At 54.6% G+C, this 14,369-nt stretch overlaps 1 protein-coding gene across 1 annotated transcript in view; it reads right to left on the bottom strand.

The window, feature by feature from the left end:
* Positions 1–10,180, bottom strand: part of PXDC1 (PX domain containing 1) — a 28,753-nt gene extending 18,573 nt beyond the window's left edge. The window contains exon 1 of the mRNA XM_012647007.1: positions 9,349–10,180. Within this exon, the coding sequence (XP_012502461.1) occupies positions 9,349–9,604 (256 nt within the window). The 5' untranslated portion in view covers positions 9,605–10,180. The remainder of the gene's footprint in view (positions 1–9,348) is intronic.
* Positions 10,181–14,369: the final 4,189 nt, after the last annotated feature.

The following is a 14,369-nucleotide window of genomic DNA, read 5'->3' as shown; positions in this document are numbered from 1 at the left end:
GAAGTTTGAGGTTGCAGTGAGCTGTGATGCTACCAGTGCACTCTAGCCTGGGTGACAGAGCCAGACCCTGTCTTGAAAATAAATAAACAATTCCCCATCCTGGCTCCTGGGTGACAACCGGGCTGGCAGTCTCGATCAGCTTTGTTAAGGTGCTGTCTCTGAGAACCCCTTCCACCAGAATGACACGGTGCACTGGCCCCTTCCCCAGGACGGGCCACAGCTGACCCATGAAGTGGCAGATTCTGTTGCATTCACTGAAACCCACCTGAACAACAGCAGCACAGCTGGGCTACTGCTGTTTCAGCTGCAACCACCAGCGCTACAGATGGTGGTGAGAATGGCATGAACCCGTAGGGCCGGGCCCCCCAGAGTAGCCCTGCTCCAGCAAAGCACCCCCACTCCGATCAGGGCACGGAGGAGTCACCAGCCAAGGGGCTTTAGGCAGCCCGGCCTTCTTAAAACACCAGAGTTCAATTTCCCTTCTCTCCAGGGTCCTGGAGGTCATTCTCCTTCAATTGTTTTAAAAATGTTTTCCACCAAACTGGTGGGTATATTTAATGTGGAAGGAAAACATTTAAAAAGAAAAACTACACTCTGGAGCCACAGTGCAGAAATGAAATAAATCTTCATTGTGAAATTTCTAATTATTTCACGCTGAGAAATTGGGGTTTCTCAATTTCACAGCTGGTGGAAACCTCAAACACCTGCTGCCAATGCCCAAAATGATAAATTCTCAAAGTGACGCAGCACTGAAAGGTGACGTTCTGAGCAGAGCCCTCACTTGAGACACTGCTTTACTTTTCAGGGACGGACAACAAGAGCTGTTAGTCCAGGACGCCTGCTACCTCCAAAACAAACTGTATGCATTCGAGTTCTTTTCTATCCTACCTGTTGCAGTTCTCCTTTGTGACTCAAATGCTTTGGCTTTTAATGGCTAGCATAGCTTGTCCAAATGTCACCTGTTTACCACAAGCAACAATTTTAAACCTCATTTAAAAAAATGTGCTTAAATAATTTAGGATCATCTAAAGCTCTTGGTTTTTACATTCCAAATATCGTTGATGGCATAATTCTGTGGGGTTCCTGTCTAGCTCAGATTTACTATCTGAGGTTGTAAGGATAAATACTGCAGGTGGGTGATACGGCTGTGAATTCTCTGGGATGAACATTAAAAGGAAATCAAAGCCTCTTGAGCAGGAGGCTGTCGTTCCCAGACAGGCCAGCAGGGGGCGGGAGCGCTCTGTGGAAGCCGCAGGATTTGATTCACCACAACGCACATTTGAGGGAATTAACTCAGAAGAATTCACAGCCCTCAGAAACTATTCTGATTTCTGATAAGGTACAATCATTACTACAACCTCAACTTAAAAATTTCCACTGTACACAATTTGTGACACGAGAATATTATCTAGATTTAGCCCAAACGGTTAAGACTTTGAAAAGTTGGTAACACAAGTGCGTGTGAATTCTGGTGGCCAACTGTGCATACACCGGGGGCTAAGCATCAGCCTGGAGCAGCCAGGGGCCCTTCCGTCCCTCCCGAAGGAGTTTGGCCTTGAAAACTGAGAACACCGAATGTTTCTGTCGGTTTGGGGATTAGCTGGTTTCTGCAAACACAAACTCCTGATTTATTCTTAGAACCCCAACTGAACACGACATGCTGGCATCAGCACAAAGGTGTGTCGGTGAGAGCACACACAAACGAATGCAGTTTCGTAATCTCAGAAACCTGGTCCAGAGTGCCCCTTTCTGGGAAGTGGAGGCTTTGGGCTGCCACTTCTGGTAACTGTCCCAAGCTTCCTCCACAGAGGGCTCTGGTGGTCTGACTCTAACTCAAGTGGTTCTTGCCCCTGTCATTCGGGGAATAAAGACTAGAATCCGTTGGGTGCACTGGGGAGGAAGCACACTAAGGAATGTCCATCACCCAAGGAACAGGCCTCTCTCAGGGGAAGAGAGGCAGCTGTACAACTCCCACACAGCAGACAGCCCTGGGGACATTTTCTACAAAGCGAACTTTCAAACTGAGTCAAGTATTAAATCACATTTAAATTGTTTCCTTTCCGTTTAACAGACGTGCCCATCCCCAGGCTGTACGCAGACGCGGCTGCTGGGCTGAGGGTGGAAGGTGCAGTCCCTGCGTGCTGCCTGACAACACGCACTCTTTCAAGGTTGAGTGGAATACACGTTTTGGAAACAAAATATTTTCTATTTTTTAGGGAAACTTTCAATACTTACTTCCTGAGTACCTGTTTTCTAAATAGAAATACTGAAGAAGAAAGTAAGAAATGATAAGCCCATTATTCTCCGCATAATCAAGCAACCCGATGGAAATTCTAACTCCTGGAAGGCCCAGGCTACTCTTTGAGACTTGCATGTTTCCAGCTGCGGGGTGTCGCACGGTAAAGCTGCGCGACAAGAGCGGGAGTGCGGGCTGCGCTGATGGCAGCACAGAACACCGCTCTGTCCACACCCCACCCGGCCACACACGGGCTCCAGCGGGCGGTTCGGGCCCCGCTGGGTCAGTGCCCCTCGCACGGTGACGCCCACAGCCGTTGCAAGGGTCGGCAAGGGATCCACAGTCCTTCCTCCTCTACATCCTTCCAAGAGTGAAAAGCAGGAGGAAGAGACGGAGGAGGGAGAAAGAGAATGCTCTGCGGACCAGGAAGGGGCTGCGGGAAGCCGTCTGCCATGCTCTGCCGCTGCTTCCTGCGCCCGCAGGTGCCGTATTCCAGAGTGGGGAAGAAGAGCTCGACTTCAACTCACTGATCTTTGCTCTGCTCTTCCCCTAATGCTTCCTTCTCTAGGCCCCTTCATTATCTCCCCACTAAACGCCAAATCCGCTTCCCAAAGTTCACACTCAACATTTCGCGACGGCCGATCACTTAGCCAGTCTGTCTGGAAGCACCAAAGGAACCAGGGTGCCAGCCCGCGGCTCTCAGCAGGGAGTGAGCACTTCTTCATTCACTCTGCCCCGGGCCCCGCAGACCTCCTCCTCTGTGCGAGCCCGTGTCAGGGGACACCAGGGCAGGACCCCAGCCTCCCAGCGCCTTCATGCTGGCTGGGAGGACTGGCAGGAGGCAAACGCCGACCAGAAAGCGTCACCTGCCAGGCAAAGTCTAGGGTCTAGGAAGACACACAGCCGGGGACCCCGCCCACCCCAGGGCAGGAGGGGGCCCGAAGGGTGAGCAGAAATAAGAGGGACAGAGGGAAAGGGATGGGGCGTGTGGAGGCCCCAAGAAGGCCGCCATGGCAGGCGAGGGCGGGGTGGGGAGAGCCAAGACCAGACAGAAAGACAGTGAGGGCCTAGGGTTTGCCCACCAGGGGCAAGGGGGCCGGGGCTTCCCATGAAGGTCCCAGCCATAGGAGCTCTGGGCGCTTGGCGACTCTATTTCTCAGGGCAATACAGACTCTGGCCCCAGGATTCCACGGGGTCCAAGCCTGACCCACGCTAAGCAGCCGATTCTGGTTTCCCAACCAACAAAGCCACAGGCCTGGTCCGTAGGGCTCCCACTGAAGTACGGCGTCGAGCCGCCCTTTGTGGGTTCGCTCTCTGGCCAGGGCAGGGGGTGTTCCCCAGGGAAGGGGGGCTACACCTGGAGAGGACACTGTTGGGGCCCGTGGGCGGGCCCTTGGGCAGGCCAGTCCCACGAGGCAGCCTCCTGTCCTCTCCTGCAGGGCCCACTCTTACCGAGGGACACTGTGTGTGCCCAGGCGAGGAGCAGACAGCCCCGCATCCAGAGCCCGCAACTCACAGGTGTCCAGTTTGGCGCTGACCGCTTTGAGGACACTGCAGACTTCGGTACTCACGATGGCCCTGCCACGCAGGTGTGAGCCTGCAAAAGAGCCGTGTGGCGTGTCCGCCATACTCTCACTCTGGGGTGGGGTGCGCAGGGCATGGCCTGGAGGACGCTGTCACCACACCTGGGGTGTGCTCAGCATGGCGTGGCTGTGCCACCATCGTTTAAGGGAGGCCTAGCTCCAAAGAACAGAACAGAGCGCAGAAGCCCCTGCCTGAAACGTCCTCCCTGCTCCTCACACCGCCAAGGAGGGGACTCAGATGAGGTGCTCTGAGGGGCCTCTCGGGCCTACTGTGAGAAAGGAACGATCTTCCCAGTGGCGACAACCAACTGTGGTGGGAAGGAGCGTGCCCTCGACGCAGGCCACTGGCCACCTGTGTAAGTCTCTGGCTCCCAACGGGAGGTCAGCTCAGGTGCCACCTGGGGCCCCCAGGCACAGTCTGAGACCTGTTGGCATGGAATCGGGGGCCCACAAACCTAACGCGGCCAAGCGACCATTTATAGAGAGACGAGAGGTCCCCAGGAGCCGCGGGAGAGGAAATCAGAATGGAGTCTGGGGTAGGCAGCAGGCGTGGGTTTGGGAAAGAAAAACAGACCAGAAGGAAGAGAGAGGAAGAGGAGGCTGGGTGCTGGTGGGTGGCCCCGTGAGCAGCCCCAGGAGGGCATCCCCAGCCCAGGACTGGGACAGCAGACCCACCCAGGTCAAGAGCCCTACACACGGGAGAGTCGGAAACGGGCCTGTGAGTCAGAAAAGACCACCCCAATCCCCTGAGACGTGAACGCCGCCCCGATGGGGGGAGCCGGCGTCCCAGGTGGAGTCTGTGTGGCGGGGGCCGAGTCAGAGGTGAAGCGCAGCGCCCCCAGCACTCCGCCCGCAAGGACCCTCCCGGCCGGGCAGAGAGGGCGTCTCTGTGCCCTGCTCTGCTGCGTGGGACCGGCAGGCCTGCTCATCGCTTTTTAGCCACTGTCACCAAGAAAGTGGATTCGGTGGCCCTGCAGTGGGTCCCCCCATCAGGTAGGGTTCTCCCCTCGTGTTTCGGGTTTACACAGAGCTTCTTCCCTGACCGTCCACATGAGAAAAGTGCGAGCGGGTCCAGGCCCCGGGAATGGAATGCGCATCTTCCCAGAGCTGTCGGGGCTGTGGGAGTCCGGCACTCACGTCTCTGTCCAGTCCTTTCTGCTAACACCCCAGGTGTCTCAATCTCCCGACACTCAGATCTCAACTCTAAGAAGAGACAGTCTCCTAGACACAGGGAGAGCCAAGTCCTTGCTGGTGGGGGGAACACAGGCAGGTCCCTCCGCACCACGCACAGGCTGCCAATCACGGGCCTCACCTGGAGAAAATGCGAAGCCGCCCCGTTCTGAGCTGGGCTCCTGAACCCGCCCCTGCAGCACGCCAGCTCCCGCAGTCTTCCCCACTGCAGAAAACGCTGCACCTCAGGCTGAAAACTGTGGGGTCCTCCCCATTGTTCCTTTGCACCCCACATCTGGCCTCTCAGTTCTCCCTCAAGACAAATCATTTTTTGCCCACTTTTCTCACCTGCTCTGCTGCACCTGGCACCTGCCACCATGGCTCCCCATCCTCCTCTGGTCTCTCTCACCACAGCAGCCGAGTTTAATCACTCCTCTGCTCAGAGCCCTCCAGGGATGATGACCATCCACCTCCCTGCCCAGCACTCCCTACTCTACCCTCTACAACCTCCTCACTCCTCAAACCCACCAGGTACACGCTGGCCCCAGGGCCTTTGCACTTGCTCTTCCTTCTGCCCAGAATCCTCTTCCCTAGGTACCCACTGGCTTGCTTCCTCTTTTCCTTCAGGTCTCTACTCAAAGGTCACTTGTCAATGAGACCATCCCTGGCTACCTCATCTAAAAGAGAAACCTCTCCTTTCCCCCTAACAAGTCATAACCCCTTTCTTTGCTTTCTTATTTTCCTTCTAAACATTTATCACTATCTAACATTCTTTTTTACTCATTTATATTGTTTTTTATTGGATTTCTCCCAACCAGAATATAAGAATCATGAGGACAGGGATGTTCTTGGTCTGTTTTGTTCACTGCTGTGTCCTTAGTACCTTGAATGGTGCCTGGCACGTGGCAGGCATTCAGTGGATATTTGGTGGAACAAATGAATGTAAAGCCAAAACACTGATTGCACAGTAACTAAGAATCAAAGATCACCTGACTATTTGTGGAAGCAGAATCTGTTGCTACAGTGACCAGCCCAGCTCAGACGTCACAAGGCTTGAAATAGGTGCTTTTAAAAAAGAATCAAAAAAATCCAGGAGCCTCAAGCAGTCAATGGGGAAATTCTGCATGTTTATGTTTTAAACTGTAAACCTTTCTAGATGTGAGAGATACAAATAAAGAGTAACCCTGAACCGTGTTAGGTATTGCATACAGGGGATTTAAATTCAAGACTTAGGCCCACTGGTGTTAGAGTGCAGAAAAAGCGAGAGGGAAACACCTTGGTAGCTCCCTCCTGTAGGGCTGTGGGACAAGAAAGGAAGAGGTGTGTATCAGATCCACATCAAGAAGTGGGTCAGGTGGCAGCCGGAGATTGCAGCCAAAGAGGCTGGAGGACAGAAGCTAGACAAGCCCTTAGGCGAGCCTCGCCCTACCTCACCCAAATGGAAGGCCAGGAAGGTATGCGAGTGAACACCGTGCCTCTACCCCAGACAGGGGTTTAAATATCCCTGCAGATGTGTCACCGTGACATATATAAGGTCCATGGGTGGCTGCCAAGCATAACACCACAGAGTGTGTGCAGAGAGAAAAAGCACAATTCTCTCCATATAAACATTCCCCCCCCCCGCCACTGCAATACTCGAGGGACCAAGAAAAAGGGCTCATCATCCCTTTAATTGCATGCAGATTCAAAAACGCAAGTGGGGGCCAAGGCTTGCACACCCCTGAAGAGTACGCAGACACTTACGAGAGTTGCCAGCCCACTGCCAGCAGCAGCTCAGAAACCCAGATTTATTTCCTCACAATGCTTTTCAATGAAACCAGAGTGCAAATCTAACCCAGCCCAGAAATAGTTCCATAAATGTAAACTAGGGAATCTGATGGGGAACTATACTGAGAAAAGCTGGCATCACCAAGACAGTACAATACACACATCTGGTTGCCTTTTGTGTTTATAGTTTAAATATCCAGACAGTCTTTTCATGAAAATAATAAATCTGCATGAAAATAAGGTGGAATCTTTTTTTACATTACTAAGATGTATTTTATTTAGCAAACAATTTCCCTGGACTTAAAAGGATCAAAGAAAGGAAAGGACTTCCCCTGGCACTGCACAACAAAATCAAGCGGTGCCAGGCAGGGACCAGCTTGCCTCCACACAGAGAACCAAGGCTAGAATGGAGACAGGGCTAGAGGTCACCCTCCTCTGGTCCCAGGCTCCCTACTTCACCCCCTCCAGGGGGTGCTGGGCAGGCCCTCGCAGGAGGCCTCCACCGGACAGGACGTACCACTAGCCAAGGAACAGTTCCAAGAGTTCCATCCTGGGCTGTTAGAAAGTCCTTTACCCCCACCCACGGGTCCTCATGCTAACAGCCCCTGCCAGCGCTACCACTCTCACATCTCCTCTCTACTTCTGATTTTTGTTCCCCTTTAGGTACTTGATGGCAGCTGTCATATCCCTCTGAGTCTTCTTTTCTCCATGGTAATCACCCACTTCCACGCTCTCAGTGTATACACACAATCCACACACCTCGACCCTGCACACCTTGCATGAGTGCAGGAGACAGAACCAGGCAGATGCACAGACAGTGCCTCACGCTGCCCTCCCTTCTGCTCCAGGTAAGGCGTTTTCACCCGGGCATCCCAAGGCAACTGCACCCACACCCCTCTGCTCATCACCTGCCAACAACCCCAGCCAGAAGCAGCAATGACAAGTGGCACTTGCGGGGGGCTTACGGTTAGACCCTCCCCACAAAAGGCAGAGGCAACAGGTACGATGTTACAGGTGAGGTGCCACACGGGATGGGCCAAATGGGGAGCCAACTGCAACCAATGTGCTAGGGTCAAGGCTCAGCAGGGACACCAGACCAGAGTGAGGCCCAGGGCCTCAGTCGTTATGTGTGGCCTGCCCTATTCCGGAAGAAGTTAACTGAATAAACCGTGTTTCTTCATGATGCTTTCCTGATTTGGGCATTCATTTGTTAGATTTAAAATACCATAACAAATAGCAAATCCAAGGAAAACTGCTTCCATGCTTGAAATAACACCAAACTGTCTCTGCGACAGCTATAAACGCCAGACCGTGGGGAGGGAGCAGAAGGAAGCCCGAAGGCAGGCCTTCTCACTCGGGGCCCAACTCGCCGGCTTTGGGAGCCTTTCCAGAGGATGTGTCGGCCAGAGGATGTGTCATGAGAACTGAGCTCATTATCCACATAATTCACACACTGGGTGGGGGCCTGTCCCCAGGGGAAAGCAGAGGTTATCTCTGACCTCAGCCAGACTGGCAGCTAAGGAGATTGGACGGCCACCCTCCCATTCAGCATCTTCCACCCAAGGTTCCAGGGGTCTCTGCTTAGAGCACTGCAGAAAGGAAGGCCTCTGTGCAAGTGTCCCTGATTCTCTGGGCTGCAGGTGGTTACACACCAGGAGGAGGGTCCGTGCTCAGAAGCCCCACAGTCTTCCCTGCTCCCTCTCCTGGCCTGGCCCTCTCAGGCGACCCCCCTCTCCAGCTTGCCACCCCACCCCCAAATCTTCCTGTCTCGAGTTCGGCCCTCTCTCTTTTCTCCGCTCTTCCAGCCCCTCTCTGTGCAGCTCCAAAGGGCCGCTGTGGACAGGGAGGTAAGAAAGGGGAAGCCACCGCAGTTTCTGAGAACAAGAGTCCCGCCAGCCAGGACCACTCACAAGGCCAGGGAGGAGGCGGCTGACGCTAATCAAACCCGAATGAGGACCCAGCCCTGGGGTGGGGACCCTGGGCTGTCCGCTGTAGCCGCAGGCAGGGCGGCTCCCCCTGGAGGAGGGACGGAAGGGCTGCGTGGCACCTCGCACCCAGGCTGGGCTGTCACCAGAGGAGACCAGAGAAGCGGCCCCTCCCAGGGGAGAACTCCGGGAGGCGGCAGACCCCATGCTACTCCCAATTCAGACACCGCAGTCAACTGGTCCCAAACGCCTCCCCAGTCCCCCCCGCCAGACCTCCCGAGGGTGGGGATGCGCCCACCACCCCAGGGCGGGGGGCTGCCCCGAGCTGGCCGCCGCACTTCCACTGGTCAGCCCGGGTGCCCTCCCTCCAGGCCGCGCCTTCCCGAGAAGTGGCTCGCCCTTGGGGACGGTCAGGGCGCCTGTCCTACCGGCCTCGGCCCCTTTTCCACCCCCTCTGAAGACTCCGGCTCCCAGTCCTCCCATCATTTGGGGACACAGGGTCTAAGTGTCCCCGGTCCCGTGCCCGGGCCAGGGGTGGGGGAGCGCAGAGAAGTCGCAATCTGGATTTAAGTAACTCTTCCCAGCCTCCTTCTCCGCACTTCAAAGCTCTCGCGCCCCCACGTCCCTGCCCTCGGGACCCCCGTCCTCAGCGCCCCGTGCCCCTCACCTTGGCGCAGCGGCCCGCGCGCCAGCTCGGGCCGGTCCTCGGGGAAGGCGTCGCGGAGGCGCTGCCACAGGCGGCGCAGGTCGGCGAAGCTGCGGTGCAGGTAGAGCACGCTGCGGTCGGACCACTCGGTGCGGATCTCGAAGAACTCCTCCTCGTCGCCGCGCCGGCTCACGATGAGCCTGCGGATGCCGTTCACCCAGCAGCCGCGCACGAACATGTTCACGAGCGACGTGCCCTCAAACACCGCCGAGGCCATGCCGCGCGCCGCGCATGCCCCCGCCGCCAGGGGCGCCCTCGGCCCCCGCCCGCCCGCCGAGGTCTGCCCGGGGTCGGGTCTGTTCGGGGCCGGGGTCCGTCCGGGGTATGCCCGGGGCCGGGTCTGTGCAGGGCTGGGGGCCGTCCAGGTCTCTCCGGGAACTCCCTGGATGCTGCGAGCGGCCCGCGCTCGGAGCGGAGCCGAGTCGCTCAGGCCGGCCCGGGCGGCGGCTTTATAAGGCGCTTCCCGCCGCGGGCGGCGCGGTCGTCGACGTCGGGGCCAGGCCGCGTCCGCCTCCCTCCCGCCTCCGGGAGAACGGCCGCCGCGGGCCGCGCGCAGAGGGGCTTTCCTGGCCGGCCGCGCCCCACGTCGCCTCCCCGGAGCCCGGAGCCCGGCCGCGGGGACCCGGCGCCAGGAGCGGGGCCGAAAGCCGAGCGCTCCCCCGCCTCCGCGCCGCCCGCCGCTGCTCCCTCCGCGGCCCCTGAGCCGCCGGTCGGTGACTGGACGAGAAGCCGGGAAGGGAGGGCGGGGCGGACGGGCGCTGCGCTCACGGGGGCGCTCGGCGGAGACTTTTTTCTCTTTCCGTTTTGCGATCCTCGGGACCTCTGCGGTCTGGGGGCGGCGCGCTCCGCCTGGCTCGGGAGCGGGAGGGGGGGAGACTGCAAGTCGCCGAGGTCCCGAGGCGGGGCCGCGTGTGCTGGGGCGGGGGCGGGGGCCCGGCCGAGCGCCAGGCGGCAGAAGGGTGGCCTCGCCTTCGTGTCCGCGCCGCCCGCACTCGCCCCGCGCTGGGCCGGCCCGCCCCGCGTCGCCCCGTGCCCGGCGTCCCCGCCCCGCGTCCTCCCGAGCATTCCGGTCGTGCCTCGGCCGGGTCAAGGCCCAGGACGCGGCGGGACGCGCAGACCTCGGGGCGGGGCCGGCCGGGCGGGGCAGGGGTCCTCGCGAGCTCCGCCGGGGCCGCCCGCTGAGAAGGGAGGTGGGACACAGCGGTGGCGGGGAAGGAGGTCTCCTTGGAAAGGGCGTCCCGGGTGAGCCGCACGCCCTTGGGGAGCTGGAGCCGAGCTGGGGAAACGGCCCACACTGAGAACAGATTCACGGCCAGCGTTACTTGCGCTGTGCCTCATTGAAAGATCATTGCTAGCAGTTGTTTAAGAATTGGAAGTTCGCTCCAGGAGTGACTGGAGCGACCTCGCATCGCGTAGGCGCGGGTGGGAGGGCAAGGGCGAGCCCCGCAGCCCCCGCAGCGTCCTGGAAAGTCTCGAAAGCCCAGTGCAGGCAGAAACAGAGGCTGACGGCAGGCGGCCTGTCTCTTGGCTCAGCCGCGCCCCAGATGTGTGTCCCCCACCACCACCGCCACGTTTGTTAAGACTGCGTCAATGGCTTGTGGAAGTTATGTCTTCGAAGGCCTTCTTCTGGGTTTCCCTTCGCCTCCCTGTGTTGGTCAGCCTCCCTTTGACGGTGTAGACTGGGAGGAGAGGGCGATGTCCACAGTCTGGAATCCCCCCACCCCACCCCGGTGCTGGGTGACCCACTGACCAAAGGAGTCGGCCGGGGTGAGGGAGGGGCCGGAGGGCAGAGGCGCTGAGAGAGCTGGGCAGCCCTGCCAAGCATCCTGCCCGCCACCCATCCCCTCTGGACGCAGCACTTTTCTGCCACTGCCCCAGCTGAGCAACATCCCCAGCACTTTAAGGGCCAGAATTACGGCCCTTTTTTGAATCCTGTTTGGGGAGCAGCCCTTACTGTGTACCATCTTCGCTAGGAACACTCCAGTCTTCACTCTCCTGTTGCCTGAGGCCTAACTTTGTGACACTGTCTTTCAGTTTGTGCCAGGTATTCCTGGTCACTAAAGACGACAAAGTGTTTTTCATATTCGTGATGTTTGTTTGTCTAAGGAGACCTGGAACTAGAGAAAACTAGATGGCCAAGTAAAAATAACAAGTGCCCCAAATCCACTAATAATTACAGAAATTCAGATTAGAACACAATGAACTGCCAGTTTTTAGTCCATTGGATTGATACAAACTTTTAGAATCCATTAAATAAAATATTATCCCAAATCTGGAAATAGGGCCAATAGAATAGTCATCCTTCCAGTGTGTGTCCTTTCAATGACATATTGAAGCATCATTTAAAGGCCCAAAGAGTACTTAATTTTCTAGTACAACATACCATCGTTTAATGTTGCTGTTTACTAATAATGAAGGGCTAAGGCAGACTCTCTGAAGTTATATATCAATTTGTAGATTTGTGCCTGGTAGAGATGCAAATAATTTCTGTCCCAAAGAAATGATAATCACAAAGGTTATGATTTATTGCCCTGTAGAACATGAATCATTCCTGTATCTAGCCTAGCAATCTTTTTTTTTTCTTTTTTTTTTTTTTCTGAGACAGAGCTCTGTCGCCCAGGCTAGAATACAGTGGCATCATCATAGCTCACAGCAACCCCCAAACTCTTAGGCGCAAGTGATCCTCCTGCCTCAGCCTCCTCTGTAGCTGGGACTACAGATGGGCACTACTGCGCCCAGCTAATTTTTCTATTTTTAGTAGACACGGGGTCTAGCTCTTGCTCAGGTTGGTCTCAATAGCAATTTTATTTTAAGACTCTTTTTATGGACTATATAAACCCAGTCCCCTAAATGGTCTTTGAATCAGCTTTTTCATCTTAAAAATTTTCTTGTTATTAACGTGTTGAGCAAATTTTTTATCACATGCATTCCATATTTGTAGAAACATTTAAGAGGCATATTTTTAACCTGTGAAATTTATACTTGGATGAGTTTGACAAGAACAATAACTTTTGCAAGGTTACGAAGAGGCACGTACCCTTACAGACTGATTTTGGGTATAACAGTTGGAACAAGCTCTTTGGAAAGCAGGTTAGCAGTAGTTGTTAATACTGAAAATGTGCATAACTTGTGACCCAACAATTCCCTCTTCTAGAATTCAATCCTAGAAACATTTCCATATATGCACTAAGAAATGTACAAGGACATTCATTGGTGCACTGTTTGCTAAAGTGAGAAATTGGAAATGACTTCAATGTTCATCAAAAGGAAATGAATAAATTAATGACACATGAGTATGATGGAATTTTATACAGCCACAAAAAAATGAATCAATTATAAAAGTATGGATAGATCTCGGAAATAAGATGTCAGTGGAAATGGCTGATAGGTACTACAGATGGTAATATAGATGCATATGACAAAACAATAGTAAATTTGGAACAATACCTACCAAACACACAAAGGTACTTCTGGGGTGGTGAACAGGTCAGGATAGCATAATGTCAAGAGGGACTTTTGCTTTATTTATAATGTTCTTATACACATTTTAAATTAAATGAATGCATGTATTACTAGTATAATTTTTTCTAAAGGAATAGAGGCTGTGAGAGGCTGCAAGGAAATAGCCGGTGTTTGACTCTGGGTGGTAGGGATAAGTGTTATTAATATTTTCTTCTTAATGTTTTTCTGTTATTTGAATGTTTGCTGATGATGATGATGATGACGAAAGAATCTCTGACATAAGTATTAGAACTTCTGACTACCTGTCTTACCCAGCCACTGAAAAACTCCAATCATCATCGCAAACTGCTCACTTTTGTCTTTCCGTGAATTGGGAATTTAAAACAAAAATTTAAAAAGCTCCCCGCTGTTGTGAGGACAAATAAAATGGTATATGGCAGAAAGTGTGCTGTAAACACTTTTGAGGACCCGTGTTACGTAAATGTCAGTAACAGAGACTGAGGAGGCGGAGCGGTTTCGTGCTGTACCTCAGGCTGACCAGCTAGCCCAGTGCCAGAGGCCACACAATAGAATGTGAACACGAAACAAAGAGGAGCTCTCTGGGTCACCTGTCCCATCCTCCCAGCTGGTCTAGAATTACAAAGGTGTATCCGAGGAGGAGCTCTGGCTGTAGGTAAGAGCTTTGGAAACCAAATACTTCAGTCTGATCAATAAGAGTAAACAATGGGAATAAAAGACTTCAGGAAATTCAAAGCCTTACTTTTCAGGGGATGCTTGGGTGTCCTGTTTATTTTTCCCTGGTGGTGGTTTTGTTTTGGTAGAGATTTTTTTTCAAGTTCTGTCCTTTCTCCCTAGCCCTCAAAGTGAAGAGGAAGGCAATGCAAAGGTTGGGGTCGTTTCTCCAGGTCATCTAGGGGACCCGCTCATCTGGCATCGACAGCATAGTAGGAAGCCTGTCGCTGCCAGAGTCTGAGAAGTAAGACTGACTGCCTAGGGCCAGGGGGTGACGGCAGGGGCAGGGTGAGAGAGGAGATGCGGGCCCCAGGGTGGCTCTGACCTCGTGGGTCCCGCTGTTTGTAACCGCACCCCTGCGCTTTGAACCTCACTTGATTGATAAACTGTTCATAAGGGCACCCTGGTTTGCATTTTGAGTTTCACCTCACAGACACTGTAAGGTGGTGAGCATCCCGCAAACCGCAGCTGTCCTCTGTTTCTCGTCGAGATAGAGGTGATGAGACCTCACAGTTGTGAGCATTTTCAGACACGTTCACTGGTAGGATCCTAACAACAGCCCCTGGGGACGGGGAGGAGAAGATCATGGTTCCTCTGCAGATGAGGAAATTGAGAGCTTGTGGAGGGTCTGGAGGCCTCTAAGGCCCTGCTGGACTGGCCCCTGCCAATCTCCCGGCCCCACCTGGCCTTGGTCCAACACACTGGCCGTCCTTCACCGTCCTAAGTGCCACGCACCTTCCCACCCAGAGCCTGCTCAGGCCTGACAGACCCTCAGTGTGCAATGCCCC

The sequence above is a fragment of the Propithecus coquereli genome, unplaced genomic scaffold, assembly GCF_000956105.1.
Source record: "Propithecus coquereli isolate 6110/MARCELLA unplaced genomic scaffold, Pcoq_1.0 Scaffold253, whole genome shotgun sequence".
Classification (NCBI taxonomy): domain Eukaryota; kingdom Metazoa; phylum Chordata; class Mammalia; order Primates; family Indriidae; genus Propithecus; species Propithecus coquereli.
This window is presented reverse-complemented; position numbering and strand designations above follow the sequence as displayed.